The sequence below is a fragment of the Anopheles ziemanni genome, chromosome 3 (genome assembly GCF_943734765.1).
Source record: "Anopheles ziemanni chromosome 3, idAnoZiCoDA_A2_x.2, whole genome shotgun sequence".
Taxonomy (NCBI): Eukaryota; Metazoa; Arthropoda; class Insecta; order Diptera; family Culicidae; genus Anopheles; species Anopheles ziemanni.
This window is the reverse complement of record NC_080706.1, coordinates 44,945,997-44,971,712: the sequence shown is the minus strand read 5'-3', so window position 1 is coordinate 44,971,712 and position 25,716 is coordinate 44,945,997. Positions and strand designations below refer to the sequence as shown.

General features: G+C 44.1%; 1 protein-coding gene across 1 annotated transcript; it reads right to left on the bottom strand.

Annotated features, from left to right (window-relative positions):
* Positions 1-7,226: 7,226 nt before the first annotated feature.
* Positions 7,227-16,727, bottom strand: LOC131288086 (protein tipE). Its single transcript, XM_058317185.1, has 2 exons — positions 15,952-16,727; positions 7,227-7,296 (listed from the first exon to the last, which is right to left on the bottom strand). Exons 1-2 carry the CDS (start codon positions 16,725-16,727, stop codon positions 7,227-7,229), a joined length of 846 nt encoding a protein of 281 aa, XP_058173168.1.
* Between the last annotated feature and the right edge of the window lie 8,989 nt (positions 16,728-25,716).

Sequence of the window (25,716 nt, the reverse complement as noted above, 5' to 3'; positions counted from 1 at the left end):
CGGTTAAGAATATATTATAACACTTAGTGAATCAGCATAGCATGTATGTTTTTGCAGTTTCTTTATCATAGCACATGCAGGAGAATATTTTAAATATACTGCTCAATCCATCCCGCCGGTGACGGTTGACTAGCGTGCGAAAACGTTGTCTAGCGTTATTAAACTTTACGTCCACCTGCCCACGTTGGCCGGCGAAATGGTCAAATAATTTATTCCATTTTCAACCCTCCCCCCCCACATGAGGAACAGTCCAACCGGGGAACAGATAAAACTAAAACAAAAACTCTTTGCCTTTGGGGTAAAAAATTCCATCCCAGCGTTTGCGTTTGCGGTGCACCGACTCGGCTTGTTTGCGGTTTGGAAATGTTTAAAAGGTTAAAATTACTTAAAAGGGTTTGCTGTTTGGCCTCGCCGGCAGTCGAAACTAAGTGTAAACACGCAAACTTTCCACCCATTCGGTCCGGACCGTGCGGAATGAAGGTGAAGAAGGAGTGGAGAATGAAAGACTTGGAAAATCTTCAATGAAAAGCACGCAATTGAAGTCGTGCCGGTTTACCGTCTTGACCTCTTCGAGCACGATGTATACCTGCAGGGCGAGTGTATTCGCCGCATTTCGGTTGGCCAATGTTATCGCATGTTTTGTGTTATTATCACCAACATTTGTGCCCTTTTATGAATGAAAACCATAATCATCAAGACTTTGGCAGGGGAGTGTCCTGACGATTTAAAATAAACAATTTAATTGCGGTTTAATGTCTCCATTAAAGCATTAAAATTTTAACAAAAAAATACCAATCCTGAAAAGCTATCCTGAATATTCGCCACAAGATAAACCAAAGCAGATGCCCTGTGCAAGGCGTGTACTTTTACGCTGGTTTCCGCTTAGCTGTTTCCTATAATCCTACCCGATTGTTGCATTCGAATTCAAAACGTCGGATCTACGGTACTCGCTTAATTTACTCGTGACTCTTTCAGGGCTACGTTGTATGTGAGACTTGTTTTTACTGAAGCCCAACGAAACGAAAAACATCCACAAAACACCGGAAGTTGTCTTCACACAACTTGAGTGACAGTGCATGGGGAGAAACTACATATTTGTTTTTCCTGCTTCTGGTTTTATTCCCCTCAGAAGCCTATGAAGGCAGTTGGAACAAAGAGGTTTGGCAAAAAAGTTTTCCTACTCTACCGTCAAAAACGGTGTATGTGTGTATTGTTTTTTGTTGACAGATGGTAGGAAAGACAATCCGGTACCACAAGTTGCATGATGAACAATATCCAATACCGTTGGAAAAGTACGTGCGGGCACCTATTGGACGCAAAACAGTTGCGTGCTGAGAACAGTAGATTTGCGTGTATTTATCTTAGTAGTTGTCTCACAGTATTTTTCTAGTTCTTGTTTTGTGTTGGCTTTAACGCCGTTTGGGGATCTAATTTAATGAAAGTTCTTTTACTATATGAATGTCAAAAGGTAGGTAAAAGATTGGAGAAAAGTGAAAAATTATTGAAAATTTATGGTAGGGTTTTTATGATATGAAAGATAAAGGGAAACTTAATTTTTGTTAAAAGTGCGAAAAAATAACATGTCAAGATAAAATAAATTTAGAACCAGCCACTGGTCTATGAACTACTAGGCGTCTCCATTCATACGAATTGGTACGTTTCTACCTCCGCCTAGGTTAAAATGAAACAAATTCAACAGAACCCACAACGGAATGTGATACGAAGTATAAATTCAAATTCAAATCCGACACGAAACAATTGTACTCACGATGATCACCGACTATGATAAGCAAATCAATCGATGCGGCACACAAACTACCAGGCGTCTCCATTATTTATGACCTAAAACCACACAGTGCGTTTACGCGTAGATATTTGAATATTTCTGCTCAACTTTGTACACCACCTACTCACTTACTGTTTACACTTGTTATGCACATCTTTCTAGGTTACATTTAGCTGGCGAAATATTCTTATTTGATTCTTTTTCTCATTTATAGTATCCATTAAACCGTAGTTCTAATGTTTATATTCGATTTCGCTTCTTATTTAACTATACATCTAGCTTTGCTTCTGGTATATTGTCATGCACAAATTATGTTATATTAATTACCTGCGTATGAACGGTTAGTAGTTTAAAAAAGAGTGAATATAAGAGAAACTAAATGTGTTGAACTTTCTATCATGTAAACAAAATAATCCAATAACCATACATGATTGAAAAAGCATTGAAAATATTTCAATAAGTTCAAACATAACAAAAGCAAAACTTTACAGCCCCATGTTCCCATTCAACTCACTAGAGGATAATGAAAAGTTTGCCACAACGCGTCCTTGTCCCACTCCACTAACAGTGTCGAACGTTTCAAGCAGATTGTATGGATAAACCTTAAAGCGTACGTCCCATCGCTGCAGTTGGAAATAATTTTAAACTGATTTCAAATGACAACGCTTGCCGTTGACGAGCTGCTCTCGGGGGGGAAATAAACCTCGGTTCGCTCATAAGCTCATCGACCGCGCCAGCCGGGTGGCTGGTCGTGTCTCCGTGTCCCGGCACGCACCGCATAAAATACCGTACCGTACACGTTCGCAGGAAGGGGCCATTAAAAAGGTGATTTTAGTTGTGGTGGGCCAACTTTTCGGTGCGGCACATGCAACCTGTCTCCGTTCGTTTCGTGGCCTGTTATTTAATAATTTAGCGCGTTCTGCTCGGGGTCTGAGGGGTGGTCGTAAGTGGGCCGGATTACGCACGAGGGGTTGGTAATAACCATCAAGATTATGTACGGAACGTCCTTGCCATTAGAATCACGATTTTACAGTTCGACAAAAGCTAAATTCTGCAAGATCACCTTTATGTCAGCTGATAAAGGAAGACAAAACCTTGAAACAAACAACGTCGTACGTCTCGCCAGGGCACCATTGTTTAGCAACGGAACTTACCACAATCTCACAAACGCAAACGATGACGACGATAAACATATTACAGCATGAAAGCTTCCCAAAGCAAGCCAGGAGGCCGGCTTGTTTGCGGCTGCTTCGCCCGATAAGCCAAGCTGTTCATTACAACCGAGATGCACTCACTGGAGCAGGGGATGAAAAATGAATCTGCTAAATTAATTCCTTCCACTACACCGTCCACCCTGGCCAAGACTTCCGTCCGTAGTTTTGGTAAAAAATGTTCATTATTTATGCGTTCGCCCGCTCCGGGACCACGATCCGTGATTATTATCTGATTAGAACATCATCGCAGAAACGGCCCACCGCGCAAAGGCGACGCGTTTGCTGTGCGATGTTTATTAACAAAACGAAATAAATTACGCGCCCATTCGTTGGTGGAAGACCGATTGGCGGGAAATAGCAACCGAAAGTGCGCCAACCGACCGACCTAAATGTGGCGATTGAGTAGAAATGGGATTATGTAATAGCAGACAAATTAGTTTTAATTACTTCCTGGAAGGATTCGTCCTACGTCTGGGAGTATGAAGCATGATTGCAACATTCTTGAGCTTCTTGTTGTAAATGAAGTTAGTTCTTGTTCTTATCGTGCTTGATTAATTGGGAAAAGATTAACCAAATACAGTTACAAGAAAAAACTCATTTCTATCAGTTTTGACAAAACTCACATTCAACATCATTTATTCTTCTCGTAACTTTTTAATTTCCCGATTTAAGTGTTAAATAAAGTGGGTTCAGGGTGCATTATCTCATTGATGTTTCATTAATCATGTGTTGGTTTAGGTTACGTCGGACGGTAAATAAGCCACCAATTTTCAAGATGTTAGCGATGTGAATCTAAAGCTAATGCATTCTTATCTTTTTAACGAAGATAAGCCAATGTACCCGTTATCCGAATTGTACAAACATGTGACACTTTGAATGTATTTTCTTAACAATGCTCTACTAAAAAACCTAACGGGAGTAAAAGTAACAGGCCAATTTTGGCCGATAAATTATTACTGTCGTACGTGAAGAAAACAATGTAGCGAAATATGCCTCGCAGCGACAAGTACGGGACTAAATAAAAAATGCTTACAGTAAAAACAGAAGACTCGTTTGACAAGCTTTTAATTCTTCTTAAATTTAGGAAAATTAGTTTGACGAAACAAACAAAAAAAAAAGATTGAATTTTTCAATAGCTGATGATGATAGTAAGCGATTTTTCTCGATGTTAAAAGTCGAGAAAACACGCATTAGCCCTGATACAAGATCAAGGCTATTTAAATTGATCCAGATAAAATGTTCTAGGACTATGCAACATTTGAAAGCAACTTGTAAGTTTGTGTTGGAAATGTTTAATTAACTTCATTAATGCATGTTGGAGCTGGTGGATACTAATTTGAATGCTGATGATTAACCTTTATAAAACAAGCACCAAAGCACTTCACTGAAAACCTTCATCAAAAGCCTAATAAATTACCAAAGTAAACAAACGTATAGCATGAAAAATACTAACCGATAACATTTTGTTTGGGGTCAACTCAAAACATAACTGCAGGGCATCGAATATCACGGAGCGTCAAGACTGACCGTATCGTCCAGAAGTTCGTTCTAAATTCAAATGAAACAAATGTTTCCAAACCAGTTGTTTTATGTTGTTTCTTTATTAACGTTTAACTTTCTCATATCGATGCTTAATGTTGCTTTCATACCTACTTACTTTAATTTTGTTGCTTGCTTTGTTTTTCACTATTACTTAGCTAGTTTTATTCGCTTACCACTACCACTTTTGCCTAAACGTAACCTCGTTCTTACGTGTACCTATAACTTAGTTGTTGATGTTTTGTTTTGTTACTTGCTTTGAATTTATTTCATCTCATGGATTTTTACAACTGCCACACACCTTCACCCCGTTTGTTTAATAATAGTTTACGTTTTTTTTTTGTTTCTACTTGGGCTGTGTGTTGTTATATTACTTTCTTTGCAATAATTTGACACCCTAAAGAGTTCGTTTTGCCTATCCTTATCGCGCTGTTTTCGATTTCCCCAGACGCCTTATTCCACGATTATTACTTTTCTAATGCTTATCATTCACCGCTTGAGTTTCGTGTTTGGTTGGTTGGTTGGTTGGTTTGTTTGCTTGTTTGAGTCCGCTTCACGCCGCGTCGGTACGCATGGATTGGTAATATGTTTTGGTCTGTTTACTGTTCGGATCCGTTAAAAAAATCTGTTTGCTTTCAGTCCGAACAGGGCGAAAATGGGCTCACCGTTACGGGTAAGTGGTCACTTTTACACTCTATTGCCGCGGCCGGTGGCACGATTTAAACTACAGCAAGCCCGGAACGGTTTGTCTAGATGCAATTTCAGCTGTCGCTTGTGCAATGGAAATGGTGGAAAGGACCCATGGCTTTTTTTTCCTCCCTCGAAAGTGCTGCCCTCTGTAACAGTAGTCCACCAGGCAATGGGAGCGTTCCGAGATTGGATTCATTTTTTTCCTTTCGGTATCACCCCGCACACATATCTCCCGGCCATGCCTTTCTAATGTGCCCATTGAAGTTTGCCATACTGTCCTTTAGAGCGCCATTTGCGGATACTTATCAGCCTATCTAAAGTGGCAGCGCCTCAATATGGTTCACGTTTGACCGTAACGAAGGGATGGCTGCAAATTATCCGGCTCGGGACGTGAGCCAGAAGGTAACGAAGTGGGCAAACAAAAAGAAAAGAGCAGAAAAAATTCACACACACGCACACACACACACACACTTACAGGAAATGGGCAAAGCAAAATGGGCGGTTTTGCTACCACTAACTGGGTCAAGCAAACACACCGCCATCGAGCTGGAAGCCCGTGGCAGGAAAACTCCTCCCGATGGCTTTACTCTGCCTCCTTAAGACACATATGTGTGTGTGTGTAAGTGAAAAGATTTTTATTACAACAACCAACATGGGAAAAAGGGGTCAGTGATGCAGAAGGAACGGAAACGATCCACCGGACCGACAACAACAACAAAACTCACAAACGATAGCAAAAATGGTCACGTTTCTTTTACATCATTTCGCCAACCCGTCCTTTTTTGCAATACTCTCGTGGGTCTTTCGATAGTCTTGATAGTTAAGAAGCTGCTCGCCGCTACACCAAAGGGGAGCAGAAAAACGGAATAAGAAAACAAACACACACACACGCGGACACATTTATACCCTCGGAGACGAATCGAGGAACAATGGAAGTGGCTGGACGTGGTATCCTTCGATGCTGTTGGTTTGGCTTCGCTCACGTTTATTATCGTGATTATGCTTTCGACGTTCGAGCGGGTCGAGCGGCGAGCGTGATACATTTACATAGTCGTTGGCGCATAGGTAAACTAACAATCCTACTGTTACAAAAGGCAGGGACCCGGCATCCGGGGAGGGGACAAACAATAGGCGCCACGAACCGAGCCACGATTCTACCGTTTCCGTCGAGGTTGAGGGTTATTGAAAACTGCATGTGGATGTGGAGTGGGTTTTGCGCATTGTTCTAAACCATGATCCTGAACGAACGCTGCACTCGCATCGCTTTAGGACTTTTTATTGGGCCTGCTACATCGTCCAGCGATGGCTCTCGTGATGTTGGTTAAGGGGGAAGCGATGGAGCATCTCAGGCCGTCAGTGTAATGTTTCGAACGTTTGACGCTCGTTGGCGGACGTTTTTGGACAGTGGAGAGTCTGGAGCGGGGAGTTCTTCGCCCGCAACAGGTTACCTACCTCCTTGCAGGCCTTTCGCAAACCGTAACCGAACCGCAGCTCACCGGAGCTCATCCGCCCAGCAAAGGGACGGAAAGCCAACGCTATGAGCATGGTTTGGCTGTACAGCGGAACCACGCGGGTGGTGGTGGTAGCCCAGCCGGGCGGCCGAGCACTCCGGTGGTCCCGGTTATGCTGTTCCGGCAGCCCGAAACGATCGTGCGCCCCAGGACCGCGATGGCAGCGATGACGGTGAGCTCGTATACGAATGAACGGCGAAGGTGCGGGGGCACTTCCGGGTGCTGGATGCAGGATGGGAGAAAACCGCCACGGGCAACGGTGACGGTTAGGATGAGCAGCGCACCGGCAACGAACGGAGTGTAGCTTCTGGGCGCTGAAGGCCGTTGGTGGTGGTGGTGATGCTGGTTTCGGAGGGAACGGTGTGAAACGACGTCGGCGGCGGCGTCATCGTGGAACAACGGCGAACATCACGACAGGATGCCTCGTCATAGGTCGCTACTGGTCGACGGGTTGCCGAGGTTGCTCTCGAGGGTGTCGTCCTTGTGTCAGAGTGGCGGCTTGTACACTTCGATCGCCGGTGTGAGCATGTCCACTCGTGTCGATATTGATGAATCGCTGCGTGCAGAGGAAGAGAAAGCAGAATAATAAGATTAGCAGAAAAAAACACTGCTATAGATCGAATGAAAAGAAATGCATTTCATATTCATTTATATTACAACCCGTCGGGAGTTTGTTTTTGGATGCCGGAACCAGAGCAAACGCTACTAAGAATTTGCGTGTCAAGAAAAGTATTCAAATATATCACGAAATAAACCATGGGGTAACATATTTCAAAAAGTATATAACTCTTACTTATTTATTTATTACGTTATCAAAATATAAAATATAGTGACTCAAAAAAATTATGTTTTGAACGTCAGTATTTAACTCTGTAGCGATCAGTGGAGGTTTCCAGAGGAGAGAACCTGATTAAGTGGTTAAATAAGTTATTAATAGCTTGCAACGAATAAACCGCATATTGCTCAAAACGTCTATTAAACAATTTGAGTAAACAATTAAAAAGGAAGCTTTATTTTCAGTTATTATTATTTTGCCTATTTGGATTTGAATTTTTGTAAGTATATTTGTATGTTTTAAAACATATTCATACTTATTTTTGATGAATATTGAGCCTTTTCAAGAAATAAATTTTGGTTTGTTGTGCTGATACATTTATTTTATTGTACTTGAAATTAATCATGTACTCTATTCACCCATTATTTACAATATCTTATGTTTATCAGGAATTGCATACAGTATTTAAAATAACTTAGCTTCGAGAAGTTTTCAAGGTTGCGAGCAATATTACATTTCGTATTACGGTTGAAAGTTGTATTCCTTGAATGTTGGTATTTGGAATGCAAAGTAAACGAGGTATTGCAGTGGATATTGGACGAGATGTACGTTACAAGTATTATTTTAAATGATAAATTATGCAATTGCGATAGAAAAAGCCTACCAGTAAGTATACGAGGAAGCCACCTCGTTCAAGAATTTCATTCCTCGTATTTTAGGAAAAATCAAGCGAGGCATCGTGAACAAATCCGTTGAGAATTAAGATTGTTTTTTGCATGAAGCAGTAAAGTTTTCTTACGTGCCGAACTTGGCCCAGGGGCCTAAATTTACCGACCCCTGCTCTAGACTGTGTGGGTTCGAATCCTAACCGAGACTGGATCCTCCCCAAAGGGAAAAGGTTTAGTAAGCCCTTAAGGACCAGGTATGACCAAGATCGTTATATTAAGAAGAAGAAAAAGAAAAATAAGAAGAAGAAGAAGAAGAAAAAGAACAAGAACAAGAAGAAGAAAAAGAATCCAGAATCTACAGTACTCTTCATAAATCGGATTAAAAATAAAGAAAGGAATCGTGAACCGTCAGAATATTGTTTTCATAAATTAAATACTACAAAAATTTGCTGATAGATAATGTTGTTTTCGAAATCATTGAAACTGAAATAATTCAAGAGTTTGGTTTTCATTTGCTTAACTTGACTTTTGTTCATCCCTTCAGCTTTTTTGCTGAAGCAATTTTTGAATGATATGAATATGTTGAGGTAATTTTACAAAATCTCCAGTGATTTTATCAACAAAAGTGTTTCCAAAGAGTTTTCAATACTCGAAGCTCAAAGCTAAGTTCTGATGTATTTCGCGGAACGGATGAGAGAATGAAACACATTCCCCAACATACACGCTCTGAAACAGGAAGTAAGTGAAGCTAGCTCAAAAACAAAACACAGCTCACCAGGAAACCAGTCAATTTGGCTAAATGGTACGCGCGCCGGAATGGCGTACAATGCAGAACCGAACACCCGAAATGTCTGAGAAACTGTAGCACCGGATCCTATCGTCCCTTCGGGTGGCGAATTATGGACCCCCAGGTTTCCTAACGAACTGCTCGGCACACATCCTCACGGCCAGAACGGACATCCTTCGCCATCTTCCACCTTCCCCCGTCATGCTGCCTTTCACTCTGCACCCGCCGACAGATGTTCCGAGGACGAAAGGTGGGGAAGGATTCAACCGAATGGTTCTTTCGCATGCAATGTCCCATTAAATCGTCCCGGCACGTGTTTTATGATTTTCACCTTCCCCGAGCCACCACTCCGCCGGTGTGCAGCGTTTCCCGGTTTTGTTTTTCGTTTCGTTTGTTTTTGTTTCACCCGGTGTATGACTCGACGTCGCGCACCGCCGTTTTGCGTTTTTCGTCTTTGGCTGGCCCGGGTTTGGTTGTTTTGTGTCACTTTTTTCGAGACGGCTCAGTGCGGTGGTCCTCGATCGAGCCCATAATCCGGAGGCTTCCGTGCAGTGTTCCATAAAAGGAGCCACGGCCACTACCTTCACCACCGCGCAACCACCAGAAGAGAGCAGCAATGAAGTTGTTCTTGATTGGGGCGTGCCAATGAAAATATGTTTTTAATAAAGAAATTCGTCGCCGCATTTTGTTCACCTATCCCCCACCCTCTTTACTGCTTTTCGGGTGGCCCTTCTATCATCGTTGGATGGAATGGTATGGTTTTTTCCGGCTCTACGTTTTCCTGATTTGTGTCTGCTTGTGTGCTTTTGTAAAAGCATCGTGCCCCGGGGCTGTTTCGGTGTGCTCGTTTGGCCGAGTGCCTCGGTCCTTAAATCTAGTGCTGTCCGCTTTCATTTCGAATGCAAATTTTTCTGTCCCGCACCCTCGGAGGTGAATGGAGGGTTTCATAATTTGCACTAATTGAGCGTCGATTGAGGGGCGCGGCGGGAAAGGGGAAATCTTCCATTCTTTAGTTTTCAAGTCACACCACCTTACGGTTCGGACGATTGTAATGGCTCGGTGTCTGCGTAAGGTAGTAAGGTACTGTTCCATATTTTACATCAAACCCACCTTCAAGGGTTTGGATATTATCTTCGTGTTCAATGCATCCCTGTCTTTATCGGAGGTTCTGTTTTTTACATTCCGTTTTTGTTGATCTCGCAACCCTGTTTGTTTATTGTTCATTTCAATAGTAAAAGAACTTCCAGTCTTTAACGCACTTTGTAAGATGTTTTCCTTCGAAGATGTCCTTTTGAGAATCCTTCGCAAAACGGAAGGATATTCAACTTTTTTTTACGAACCGCAAACAAGGTTGATAGATGATTATATTTTGCTTTACACCCACAGTTGTGGTTTTGGTTTTGAAGCTGAAACATGGTTCCTTAATTTTGGGAATCATGTTCAATTATTTTAATCATGTTTATCATTTTAATCAGTTTAGAAAACCTCATTTTAAATCATTCCCTACCTACTTTTGATTTGAATGTGGTTTTAAATAGAATATGGAGGGCGATGAGTTTATTTCGAAACATTCAAATTATGATTGTTAAACATTCGATGTGAATTATAAATTAAAATCGTAAACGCAATCTACCAAATAGGTTGAGTTTGTCGTGTATTTGTTTATTGTCGCCCCTTATCGTTCATCCGTTTTCGTGCCCTTAATAAGCAACATATCTTTAGCCGAGTGTAATATGCAACAAGGAAGGGGAAAAATGATCGAATTTATCAACCTACCATCAAACATCGTTAGCGCTAACATTCCGGTGTGCGCTGGAGAGATTAATTTTAAAGCGACCCAGCGTCTCTCCGCTCGTCATTTTTCTTTGCAGCTCCCTTTTAAAAGGATGTCACAATGGGCTTAGTCAAGAGTGTGTGTGTGTGTGTGTGTGTGCGTGTTTGGGTTTTTTCCCTTTTCTCCCCAATTCTTGTCGCCTACTTTTACCTCTCCACATAATATGCTCGAGCATCTATCGTGGATGCCCACGGAATCATTTTGCTTCCATCCTTCCATCCCCGAAAGTTCACCCAGGATGGGATGGATTTTTTCGCGATATTTCTTCATCTTCCACCACCACCAGCACACACTTGCCTTTCATCTTTCCTTTGCCATCCCGCCGAAAGTACCACGATATTGAACCATTCTCATCATCATCAGCGTTTTCACCGACATCGTCCGACAGCCAGCAGCACGTGAACATGAACATCAGCATAAGCATCGTGATCGTTTTTCCCTTCGGTCGTCTTGGCAGGGTGGAAGACGTGGGGTAGGGTGGGTTTCTTTCGCCATGACACTCCTTCCGATCAGCCCAAGACGAAACGATGGCAAACAACGTACTGTCGAGAATTTGTAATGAAGTCTTGGTGAAAGGTTCTGTAGAACATGGACAGGGTAGATAAGGGAGGAAGTGGGGAGGGGTGTGTACATCTTGCCTCAAGTAGGCACTCATGATAGACCAGAACAAACATACCCCATTCTGTGGGCTGTGGAAGGATCCGAAGGCAACATTTACGATGCTACTGGCGAACTGATGATGGCCAATATTTTATAATTTTACTTATCGCTGGTTTCTTTCGCCGTCGCCTGCGCGTAACGTGTCCGTCTTTCACTCACTCCGTCCGTCAATCGATCGCTTCCATTTTCTTCATCCTTTCGCTGCCATAAACGGTCACAATGTTGCGAAAAGGGCCGCTCTCCCCTCACTCGCCCTCTCCCAGCTTCCAACATGAAAATAAAATGCCATTCGCTTCTCCCATCAGAACGTTTGTTGCTCGGTTCCTAGAAGTGGTTCATGATCTCAACGGTTTCGTGCCCCAGTGGAGTTGGTCCTCGGGAAACAACAAGAGAAAGATTACCGATGTCTTTGGTCAGGCACCCATCCCCCTCCCCTCCGAACGAACCGTTCTGGCCGTAGCAAGCAACAAACGGCTCGCTCGGGAAGTGCGACGTGCCATTAGCACGTCCGGTCGACAATAGCCCATGGGTTTGGAATTCAAATTGCTGAGGCGAAACGAAAAAACAACAAACTTTCGGGAAATTAACTGCCAAAAAGTGTAGCAGAATGATACTGGGGCTCGAGACCATCAACAGATTGGTAAACATTGGCGCGAGGCGAAAGGGGTCGCATCAATGATTTTGTTTTCTAGAATGAAAAGGGATTTATGTATTTGACGCCATATAATATGGAAGCCTTTAAACTGCTCGTTGCACGTTCCGGAAATAAAGAAGTTGTATGACAAAAAAAAGAACAGGATTAAAGCCGTTCGGACTGATTTGGGAGTAGGGAATGTAAGTGGAAATAGATGCGGTCCGAAAGAGTTCCACAGCCTCAGAAATGATTGAAAGAAAATAATTTCATAAAACTGTAACTCCAATAAAGCATGGAGTTTAAATTAGAATATTTTTTAAACATATAGAAGATAGCCAAAAACACATAACAGCATAAAATGTGAAAGTTTTGGGGACAATAGCCTAAAATTGAAGTGTCTACTTTGAATGATGTTTAGAGGTAAATGATTCCAAATAAATGTAAACTCCGTAGGATGGAATTGAAACTTATGACAAGATCATTGTCATTCAATACCGAACACAAAAAACAACTAAAAAAGTTATTAATTTTAGTAAGATCTTTCGCACTGCATTAAGTAACATGCTCGGACAAAACAACCAGTTGGAAGTTTACGTAAACTAGAGCAACAAAACCCTCTGGGAGACAGTTATAACAACGCATACCGAAAAATTTGATGATGAAGAATGATTAGCTATTAGAAGAACTTCTCAACCAACGGTAATCATCAACATCAATTATTCTGGATAATATTTGATGTAAAAGCTCTATGAAACCGTCAAAATAGTCTATTTTCAATTCATTGAAATACTTTTGGTAACATTCAGACTTGAAAAATTAGAGTATTTAGTTTCTAATTTTGAAGAAAACATATGAAGTTTGTGGAAGAGCGATGCTTTTTTCAAAACAATCTTATCGTAGGTAGTTTTTAAGTACTCTTTGATTTGCTTGTAAGATAATGCTACAGATTTGTAAATACTGCTTACAAGGAACAGTAAAATGGCTCCAAATTAAAATTCTATAAACAAATGAGATTATCCATTCAATTTTTGCAACTGCTTTTAATTATTTTCCACTCGACCTTTCGCACGTTTTGAGGCCGCCACATGCGTGCCTCGGGCACGAACGCTTGGAAAACACTCGTTTGATGTGTGGAGCGGTATAATGTAGCCGCGTAATCATATGCCATCGCCACTCGAGGCTCACGGCGCGTCCCGCCCACCACATCGCCCACTTTGAAGTGCAGCCATTCATTTACACTCACCTAGGGCCTATGCTAATATTATGTTTCGACACGAGGTTTACCGCAAACAGTCGTTGGCCCAGCCGGCGCACCCCGAACGGGTTCCCCTTTCTTCGCCCGAGCGCGCGTATCCGCGTGTATTTTCCCCCCTCCACGGATGAGCCAAAACTGAGCAGCTCAAGTGTGCCTCTACATTATTCAATCGCACGAATCCTTTCCAACCACCCGTGCACTAGTGACAGGCGACCGAGCGAACGTTTCCGTTGTTTCGATGATGGGAACGGGAAAAACGGAACCCCTCCTCCTCTGGATGTCACGCGTTAGCCGACGTTGGTTATGATGATGAGGAAGGTTATGATTTCGGTTTGGTTTACGGAAGCACCACCCCCACGCGATGGCAGAGTAGGGAGGGATGTAGAGGAGAATAAAGTGGGCACCCACCGAGCGGAAAGCGGGAGGAATGGTTGTGGCCACTGCTAAACGACATAAAATTAGGTTGATGGGGACAGAGGAATAAAAAAGGGAAAAAGCAAAACCGTTTTGAAAAACAAGAGAAAGAACAGACACGGAATGGCAGCGTGTGTCAGTCACCGATTTGGGGGAAAACCCCCAAGGCCGCACACTCACACTCCCCGTCTCGGTGAGCAGGTCCGGGGGCACTCGACAACCTGCGATCGATCCCTTCCCTTGCCGATAGGGCGAAACAGGACGAAAGTAGTGGATTGGGCGGAGTAGGAGAAAAAAATACGGTATAACCTAACCTAACCAAACCGCGCTGACCGAGTGTGGCCAGATCGCACCACCCGCTGTATTAACCGTAATGAAATAACAAATAATCCACCGAAACTTGCCACCCAATGGGGAAACTGGAAAGCGACGGGAAACGGGTACCGACCGGCTGTTCATTTTGTGCGGTTATAGAAAACTGTCACGCGATTGTCATCCACTTTCGACAAGTCGCATTTCGGGGGCGGCGAGCAAAGCAATCGAACACGGAAGCACCGGCACACGGTGGCTTCGCATGGTGTTAGCCTCGACCCTCGACCGGCTGGGGTGACTAAGGTGACCGTCGCCGTTCGCCGTACGTATGGCGCCCTTGGGTTCCGCTTTCGGGAACTGTCAGCTTCGATCACGTGCCGGTGCAAAATCGAACCCGGAAGGAAAGTGACGCGGGTTGAGATGAGTGCTTGCTCGTTTTGCACTTCAAACAAGGCCGGGCGGGTTGAAAAAAGGGCGGATGTTGATTTATATAGAATGATTACAAGGTCATTTAATGTGACATTAGAATTGTCACCTGAGTATATTGTGTGGCTCTTCGAAACCATGCTAGGTTTTGTTTTTGGGTGGAGAGATGTTTCCCTAAATAGGTCACAAAATCTCCTTTATATTTGCATCTACGAATAATACTTGATGTAACAGCTGCCTTATTTACATAACATTCGATCGTAAATTGTAAATTTGCAATATTCGGTCCTACTTCTTTCTACCCAAGGTTATTACGGGTTCTCTACGAACACAGTGACAGCGTCAGTTTACCGCTAGGATGATAAATAATGAATACCAAAAATCAACTTAAATATATAACACTTCACTTAACCAAATAGGTTTGTGAGTATTTCTTTCAGATAAACTTGGAATTATTATTTTCTCAGTTTAACTACTACACAATTTGATACGATGTCCTTCGTTATCAAAAGATATTGCAACACTGATGTAGTAATTACCGGAAATACGTTCCATACAAGACGTTTTCCCAGTTTTGTCTCATGAAGTGTGCATACGCAGTTGTTTATATCGAAAAAGAGAAAGTAACACATTGTTGATTTTTGACCGCATGTTAAGAATTGGACTGAAATGTATGTTTGTTAAACTTTCACTAACTTGAGCTTGTTTCTGTTTTGAAAATGCTATGTTTTAATTTTGAATAATATCAATTAAAGGTTCTTTTTTGAAATAAATATGATCGGAACGTCTATCGTTCATTACGTACATCACTAAACGTCATTGAACGTGGGTTTTTACGAAAGAATCGGTTCGAGATGTGAATTGTAAAATTCTTTCTAGTAAAATAAAAAAATGGTCGGCTCACTCGAATCTGTTGAGCGAGTTCAACACCTCCTTTGTATTACTTTTACTATGGTAAATGTACTTTTTACTGTTATCAAAAATACTTTCCTACAAACAGCTCACAGAATATCTTATCTTAAACCACACAAAATAATACTTTAGGAAATTCCTTGGACGTAATTTGTAAATTGTTTTACAACGCATCAAATCCAGATCAAATTTCTTTGACTCAATCGAGTTAAATGCAGACACTTTCAAATCTGATTTATTAGTAAGTTTAAGTCTTAAAAAGAAATATAAACGAATAGATTGAAACAAGAACATTACCATAAAATGGGAGGTTTTAGCAAGGGCGGATTTAAACAAGGTAAGAATTGTGATCGTCACTTTTCTCGGATATGCAGACCCAACTCTTGAGACTTGATTATGATTTCCAAGCATTTCCGTGCAGAAGAATACAGATTCCGGTTCTCAAAAACAAACCCCTCCGAACAGGTATTACACAACGCTACGCCGTTGCGCAGCTGGCTGTGCTAATTAAATTTGAACCGCACGTTCGCTCACCTGAGATTCTCTATCCTAGGCCGCCGGTGCCGGTGCCGGTGCCGCCGGCGCTCCTTTTTACACCTACAATCACAGTGCATAATGCAGAGGAGGACCGACGAGACGACGGTGACGATGAACGGGACCACGAAGAAGTGGATGATCGTGTTGACCTGGTCCTCGCGGTTGTACGCGGTCATCACGACCGTCTTGTTCTGCTTCGAGTAGTAGCAGGGGAAGACGGCCCCCTCGAAGCCGTACATGTCGGTGAAGTTCTTGCAGCTGACGGCGGGCGGGTAGCCGCAGCCCTTGATGTTGACCAGCAGGATCGCCTCGTCCGAGCGCTCGACGTCGGTCAGGTTGAACAGCTCGCCGGGCGTCGCGTTGAACGGGAAGGTGAAGTTCAGGTCGTCGATGAACGTCACGTAGATGTGCGTGCAGCGGAACACGTCCGAGGTGCAGCCCTCCCGGCACGAGCTCCACGAGCAGTTGAACAGGCCGGTCATGTCCTCGCGCCGCGTCGTCACGCACATCGTCGGCCGCTCGACGAAGTCGCCGACCAGCGTCGAGATGGCCGGATCGACGTACAGCGGCACGAGGAAGAGCAGCGAGGCGCCGGCCGTCACCGACAGGAACGCCAGGCTGGACGTGGTGTAGAAGGAGGCGTTCTCGCGCAGCGACCGCTTCGGCGGTGGCCCATTCTTCGCCTTCTTCGCCGCCGCTAGCTCGAGCAGCTTCTTCTTCCGTAGCTCTTCGGCCTGTTGCTCGAGCAGCAGTTCCGAACTATCGCTCCTCATGGTCGCACCGGCATGCACGGGTCGGGGGCGTCTCGGTGTCGGCGGGGGCGGCGCTCGCTCGCTGCGATCCGATCGGGTAAGGCAGGTAGGCCACCGGCAGTGGGACGGGTGCGGTCGGTGGCAACAGACGCACGGGCTGCCGGGTGATTACTGTGGGCCGGACGCGGGACGACCTGTCCTTCGACGACGACGCTAACGGTGACGGTGACGGTGGTGGTGAGGATGGGGAGGATGGCGTTGCCGCATCCGCTATAACGCCCGCTGCTGCTGCTGCTGCCAGTGGAAGTAGTATGCCTACGATCCACAACATCCCCCGTCAAGGACAAGCCGCTGGTGCTCCGTAGGTGGGCTGGTTCTGACGGCCCCCTTTACCTGGGGATGGGGACGGCTTGGGGTGAGATGGGGGAGAGGCGGAAGGGGAGGCTATGGCCAGGAAACGTCCACTCAGATGCTGCCCTCAGATCGGCCCCCGGAAGGATGAACGATGAAGCACGGTGCTAACAACCTGCTCGTTGCGCCAAGTCCTGCTAGAATTTCGATAGGCCGTTGTTAAGGCGGAAGCACCACCAACCACTACCAGCAGCAAACTATTCGCTCAACAATGGCTCAACACTTTCGGCAGAAGAAGGCCATGGAAGCAACACAGAAAGCTCGCCTCCCAAGACGCCACAACACGCATCGACTCGCATCTCGCACTGCACTCCGTTCTGCCAATTCGTTGTATACTCCGACGACTTGCTCTTGCTCCGATCCGACCACACTCAGCACACTTGCGAAGGCCGTCCCTCGATCTCGTCCAGAAGTATGTTTTCACAACAATTGCTTGCTCCCCGGACGGACCGAGTAACCGAGCCCGAAAAAGGAGACACTCGCTGCTGCTACACCTGAGCGTAACCTAACCTCAACACACTTCCGTCGCGTACTACTCGGTAAGCGATCGTTGCGCCCTTAAGCGGGACAGACGGGATGAACAATGTGGTTTTGGTGGAGGCACAACTCGTCTCTATCTCACACTCGCTTGCGCTCCTCACTCGGCAGGATATTTTCTTTATACACCCGCACTCTTGGAACTCGGCAGCACAAACACAGCCGCACGCTCGCGACAGACTAACACTCATTCAATCCCCCAACAGCCCCAACCGCCTGTCGCGGGTAAGCTTCGGGATTAACTGCTCCGTTTCACTTTTGCACACCGGTTTGCTTCTCTTTTTCACTCACTCTCACATACACACTCACCAACCGCTTCAAGCGTTAGCGTTTTTTGCTTTCTTCCTTCACTTAAACCGCGCGTTTTCTCTCGCGCTTTTCCTGCACTGTGTAGGGGTAAAGCTTTTCGTTAAATCACTTCACTGTATTTTCTACCGATTGAGAGGATCTCCCGACGTGTGTGTGTGTGTGTGTGTGCACGAACGTGTATGCGTTTGTGCAGTGGAGCTTTTCTAAACTTTCATTCATTTAACACTCGCTCCTTCTCCGAGGGCTGGGTTGTATGTTTGCTAACAAATCCGTGGTGTGAGGGGTGGGGAGGAGAAAAGGAAAAAAAAATAAACGCACCACCACTAGGAAAGCTTTCGGCTGTTCGTGTCGCTCGTGCTAAGCACACAGGTTAACGTGCTATAGCACATTCTATAAGCCTACACGCACGTACAAACATCACATGCACATGCTGATAAACGATGATGGATGCTGTGGTGAGTGTATTGGTGGCGGTGCGTTAGAAACCGACCGTTCGAATCAATGTAGCCCGCGTTTCAAAGCGCAAAGTTCGTTCCCCGTCCGCCGGAAAGCGGACGCCTGGTCGTTCACGACGATGGGGGATTGCTTTTATTGAACGGTTCCGTGTGTGTGTGTATCGTATGTCGAGCGCGTATGTTTGGGTTTGATTTGCCTTCGCCCACCCTCACGGGAGCTTGGGGTCAAAATCAGGACCCGTTCCGTTCTAGTTTCCGGCGCAGGAAGTCACCGCATCCCGAGTCGGTGACAAACAACAACGACGTCGCTCCCTCGCACAGCTAATTAACGTGCAATTTAGGTTTGATTTCATTAATGATGCTTCCGTTGTGTCTGGTGCCATTTGTTTTTTTCCCTCTGCCAACCAAACCAAAGCGCCTATGGCCTTTCGAAATCCGTCTGAGTGCGTTTTGGGGTTGTTTTTTTTTATTATCTCCAATTTTTATTATCTCCACCGAATGAAATTCAACTCCGACAGGGCCGGAAGGGAACCGAGCCGGTTTGCCCGCTGCACGTCTGCATTCGAATGGCACCGTCGGGGATTGGGTGGAAACGGATTTCACTACGCCACGCAACGCGCGCGCCCATTTTTTAATCCGATTCCATCCATTCACCCTTCCTTCGCCGCTGGATCGGGGCGTGTTTCTGTTTTTCTGTCCCTGCAGGCTAATTGCTCGCTAATGGGACTTTTTGAGTACAGGACCGGACCCGGTGTCCACCGTGATTTATCGCCCACCGGAGTCCACTTGCGCCGTGCGGTATCAGTTCGTGTACAATTTTTTTAGCGTCCTCCGTCGCCGTTTGTTTGCGATACAAATAAACTACCAAAAAATGCACAAGGAGGCCCTAAGAGTGAGGTTTTTAAATGTGTTTGCTGCAGCTCATTCGAATACTTCTACGTTAGGATAGTAAGGGTTATGGTACTGTATCTTATCTGTTTCATTCTTACGCGATTCACTACGATTGTTTTCAACCGTTTAATCGTCTTGGGCTTACTTTTATTTATATTTAAAAGAGTTCTAGTAAGGTCAATTATACGAATATTTTGTACTTCTTCAATCGGTATGATAAGGTTTGAATCATAAGTGAACTTGGAAATTAAATTAATCCAAGTACTCCCGAAAACTTATGGGAACCACTAGACATGAGAAAGCGAACGAAAACAAAACAAAACACAACCAGAATCCTTCGAACCAACTATCGAACCATGGCGGCGATGGTCAACCCGGACCCGTGCTAGTGATGTATAACCTCGTTTCTTTTATGATTATTATATTGATTTTATGATTCTTGCCTCCGCTGGTTTTGGCACCAACGCCAAGCGCGGAAAAAGGCACACCAAAGGCACGTACACGTTTGGGCAGCAAAGTGTTTTTCTTTTTTGCGCCGTTGCTCCCTTTCGGTGGCTAGCACACCCCCGCTCACATCGTGACCCCTGCACACGCATCAACACACACATACATCGAGAGATGGCTACAGCAACCCGCGCACATGGGTGAGAAGCTCACACATACGTTCCCACACACACACACACACGCGGAAACAACCGAATAGTGTTTCTTCCGGGGCCACAATTGGCCGGGACTTCCGTTTGGCCCTTATTTTTATTATAGTGTTTTATTTATTTTTATTGACTATTTTCTCCGCCCTGCACCACCCTACACTCCGGCGCTCACCTCGTCGCACAAACACTCACTAGCTCTCGTCAATTCGCTCGTGCCCGCGCACCCGACCACCGCAGGGCTGCTGCCTCCATGGCGCACACTTTAGGCCGGATGTCGTCCGGCACTGCCACCGCTAGAAGGTCGAACGGCCTGGTCGGGGGTGGTGGTGGTGGTGGTGTTGGTGGCCTGATGGTGGGTGCATCTAGGACACCGACGCAGGACCTGCAGGGCCGGATGAATAATCCATACCGTGTGCCACCCGTGCCCGGCGGAGTGACGGCGCCGAAGGTTCCCGTCCGACGATTCCACTTGCACCGCTCGCCTAATGCACCCGGGTTACGGTCTGGCTGCGGAAGAAAAAGGGGGGTGTCAAATGAAACGGCATATTATGAGTTGTTTATATTTTTAGTTCTGGTTATGCGAACCAAGAAAACCCAGTGTAATTTATTCTATTTATTCTCTATTTTCCAATCACCTCCAGTCACTTCCGTTGAAGGTGGTTTGCGAAAGCGTTGCTTTGGGTGATCGTTCCCTTTTCGAAAGATTTCCACTGACACCGTAAACATTATGCCGTTGCTTAATGGACGTTTACATAAGCAGTGTACTTTGTCTGCTTCAACTCCGTCGATCAATTTCACTGTCCCCATTAACAATATTTCAGCTTCAAAAATGGACACTTGTCAATGAATAACAATAATTCTGACGGCTCTCATAAATATGGTTCCCTTTTCTTTCACGGCTCAAGGGCACCTCTGGAAATTGCCTCCTTTCTACCGACTACAATGTCCCCTTTCTTCGGAATGGAATTATAAACAAAACTTCATTTGGTTTCTTTTTGGCACTTAGTGCAACGATGTTTCTTATTTTGAACGAGGAAACAAACACCTAACGCTCCTAACACGTTACAGAAATGTTAAAAAAAAACTTATCAATTAATGTGATTTTACTGTACGATGTATTCAAAAGTTAGGAGTCGCTCTTAAACTAAGAATCGAACTGTTAATAAGATGATTGTTTACGATTTGTTCTGATGAACATGTTCCTCTGTTCGATAGAAATGTAACAAATTATTATTTCAAATATTTCCTCCTTTAATCATATTTCAAATCACAGTATTTATTTAATTAATTTAAATAACTAACCAAAAATGCACGTAGAAACACGCTGTGACATTATTCTATCTAGAATCTGTTTGCGGTGGATGGTATTCCTAGAAGCTGATTTTTTTTCAAAAAAAATTGCACATTACATATAATGTTTTATTAAGCATTATAGTAACGAAAACTGTAAAACTCACTTACTTTTGCACTTTGTACCGAAACATGAAGTTTGATTGAATAAGGGAATACGGTACATATTAATTACATTGGGGTATATTAATATTGATTATGTTTCGTCTCTTACAAAGACTAACATATAAAAATGTTCACCATATTACAATGAAAAACTATTAACTTGCGACATTTGCAAAAAAACAACATTAAGTAAATTTTAAATCCTGAAATAATGAAAAACAACCCGTTGAATAAAGCGACCCCACAAAACGTGTCGGTAGCATTTCATTTTATCGTCGCACCACACTTGGATATACAATTTTAATTCGCTCATTCCTTTCCTGCCATAGAAATAACAACCATCTGAGTATATGCTGAAAGATGCTTTTGTGGAAAACCATTGCAACACAAACATACCATATTTTTTTGTCTGCTCGTTTCATGGAATGAACCAACGATGTTTTGAATGCGAAACGTACTGCATTGAGAAAACTGAAAATTGAAGGTAACGAAAATTCCATCCTTATGTACACAAGAAGGATGAACATTTTTGAGCAGCTTTCAATGATCGAGGAATGTCACGTAGAAATTACAAGTAGGCAAGTATCTACGTTTGACCTATATTAAACATTAAATTTAAGTTAGTTTGCATAATTTGAAAAGACTTTGTGTAGGAAATAGTATTTAATTACATTTCTTAACCATTATTAACGCAGATATGACAGTTCGATTTATTTTGAACCACTAGTTCCAATAAAATAAGCTGAAAGAAAACCCTTCATTTGTACCGGCAATCAATTAGCTATGGCACTTTATTCGATTGGCGACCGCAAATGTCCATTGTACGGGATATGCATGAGAGTTTCCACACACGATTGGACACCCTCCAAAGAAATTATCACTACATATGGCACACTGCAAAAATCGAACGAGCATTTCATGGTGTCAACGCAACTTGACAGAATGGGATCACTTATTTTGAAACTCAACCGTTACCGCTGACCGCACTGGCCCCGATTTGGCATTGTTGCAATTAAAAGGGCATTAGAAATGCACCCGGTTTTCAGACCGCATATGAGCCGATTGGGGACATGGTTCAGCGACCACTGGTTGGGAGGATGATTAGATGATTCCGATTTGATTTCCCAATCCAAAAGTTGCGGGACAGATTTGGGGCACAGCCAGCCGGCCGGGCTGATAGTTATTTATTCCCGGAATGGTTCCACCGCGCCGAGATTGAGTGTTCTCGTGCTAATTGTTTGATATTTAAAAGCTAATAGCAGATGGCAGCGGCCCATGGTTAGGAAGCGTTTTATTTATGCGCGCCGTTAGAGGATTAGAGTTTCAATTCACCCGTCACCCGTTGGAAGATAATTTGCATCGGAGGTCAGGGGAAATTATACCGGGCACGGTTTGTGGCAGGGAAAGCCACATTGGAAAAAGGCGACTGACCTAGAATGCTGGCACTGTGAATTGTAAAAGCATTTCAATTGCAATTTAATTTTGTATTCGGAAGGGGGTGTTCCGTTGGTGTTTCCGTTAAATGTCCCCCTGTATGTCATAAAATGTCCGATGCAATATGGAAGCTTCCACCAGCTTTGCTCTGGTTCGCTTCCAGCCCGTTTTTTTTCCGTTCCGCAGCGAAGATCCAACATTGAGCTGGGTTGGTGTATCGTCGTAGCTCCAGAAGTCCCTGCGAGGCGCCCGGGAGCAATTTTCGCCAACGCCAACCGATGATGATATTGTTGCGCAGCCCGAAGTAAAAGTGCATCGTCACGTCCCAGCTGCTGCATTCTACTGCCAACAACGGCACACAGCCTTCAAGCTGAACTGCCCACACCCACACCCACCCAGCAGCTTGCACTAATAAATGCATCCAAAACCGACGGGCGCTTTCGCTCGCTCCAGCACCACCAACCATAGCACCAGTTTTTGCTCTCGTCCCTTTTCGCCTGATTTATCTTCGCTCTCTCCCCATATTCCACCAAAATGCTAAAGATTGCCGTTTCAGCAGTGTGGTGCTTCCCGTTCGGCGTTTATCGGCGAACCCCTGTCAAAGCCAGCGCAATGGAAATGCGTTGATGTGTTGCGTGGCACCACGAGGAAATGGGCGCCCGAGCGAGGCCAAACGATCGACGAGGCTCTAGCCGCCGGACCAGCGGCATCGGGCGGCATTGTTGTTTGCACGATGCATTTCTGGGCCACTGCTTCCCCGTTACACCCGGTTACACCACGCGGGCTCCGCATTGTCCATGCACTCGCCTTCCTACTCGCACACCGTCCTATTTGTGTGCTGTTTTTATGGCCTTTTTTCCTATTTTAATCTCCTTTTTTCCAACGCTCTCTCTCTTTTTCTCTTTACCCTGTTCGTGGTGGCTTTCGAACGTTGTTCTTACGGTTTGAAGGTATTGATTTTTCATTTTATTTTTCGTCCCCCATCAAACGGCCAGCGCTTCATTTCGAGCACTTTAAATTGTTGAGCAGATGCGAAAATGCTAAAATACAGAACACCTACTCGAGGAAATCACGAAAACACGTCCCAAATTCGATAGGCATAAAAGTGAAAAAATAGTATTCCATCGGAAACAAATATTGATCGAAAATAACTCTGTGAAATATCTACCAGATAACCAAATGTAGCAGTGAGTTTACTGATTAAATATTTTTGCTGAAGGTTTAGAAATTACATATAAACATTTTGCAATACAAATTTGTAGGTATAATTTCAAACTTGCTTCCAATGAGGTTGTTCCTTTTGGAAAAGCGTTTAAATAAAGCGGATCTATGTTTGACGTTCAGTATTCTTAAAATGCTATTTTCGATTGGTAAAAGTTGTTCAGTTGATTGTCTAGATATTTTGCAATTTTTCGAAACGTTCAACACCGAGCAAAAACCATTTCTGAATGTATATAACAACAAAACATTGTCTCGCTTTTGTGTGAACCAGCGGTTTTCTTGAAGGTAGTGTGTGTAAGGAACCTTTAAGATTTTTAGCATTGCAAAACCGAACCAAAAGTTAAAATATTTGTGTAACAACGTACAAAGGAGTGTCACCTAAGGTTCGGCTAGGTTATCGGACGCTATTTACCTACACACATAACACACATATAACACAAAACTCGATCTATTATAAATGAACTGTGGTAGGATTCTTTCTCTGCTCTCCACATTTCTCCGATAGCCTCATTAAATTATCAAAGAATGGGTCCAGATTGTACCACATTTATTGTTTAGTATCTTTCCTTCAAACCCTTTCCGGGTGAAGAGGACCCGAACGGTGTATTTTGATGTCCTTGAACCTTCGGCTTCTCTTCTATCGGGCTGGAGTTCATTTGAAGAATTTTTCAACCTTTGGTACCTTTTTCTGTTCCTGTTCTACCGCTTTTGTCCGCTTAGCACGACCACGACCTGCACCAGCACTTTAATTGCTTCTACCGTGCGGCCATTCACCATTAATGCGGTAGAAGTGCTCCCGAACTCCTTTTACCACTGGTTCGCGTGGTAATTAATCAAATTTTGTCAGTCCAAAAGCACTTCCCGCAAGCTTCATTGGGACTTTGGGCTGCTACTCGCGTCGGACGGGACGGTGTGGTAGGGAAGGGCTGCAAGAAGGGCCGCTCGATTAATGACACTGCACCAACGTGCTCGATACGTTCGATGGCACATAAATAAATAAGAAATGTCGGGGGGAAGGATGAAAATACATTCATCCTTCAAATCTTTCCTCGCAACGCCCGAGAAAAAGGGAAGTGATGTAAAATTTAGCTCCAAAACATTGAGCACTGCTTTGGAGAAGGGAGTGGGCGGGTGGGGGGGGGGGCGTTTTGGTCCTGAAGCAAAAAGGACCCTTCGCCAATCGACCCAAAGCGAACGATAGGAGAGGGAGCAAAGAAGGAACGAAACGAGCACCATCTGGTGCGTCGGCATCGCCATCGCGACCGATGGGACACCCAAGTACCGAAGTGGTGGTGTTGGTGGGCGTGTGGGCGGACTCTATGGTGTGGCTGTGCAAACTGATTGTGTAACCGAACCGATTTTCCATCTATGCTGCGAGTCGGAGGATGGTATCCCGTTTTTCTCTCTTTCTCTCTCTCTCTCTCTCTCTCTCGCACTATCTCTTTTTCTATTGTTCTTTCATGTGAATTCTGGTTTGGTTCCTTCCTTAACCTTTCTTTTGTTTATTTCTTAATATAATACTTCGCCAAAAGAAAATTCATTTTTCTTTTCTCTGCTTTTTTCCCTTCATATCCATTCCTCTCTCTCTCTAATTTACTGTCCTGTTTTTATTTTCGTGGCACTATGTGTTTGTCAGACGAACTA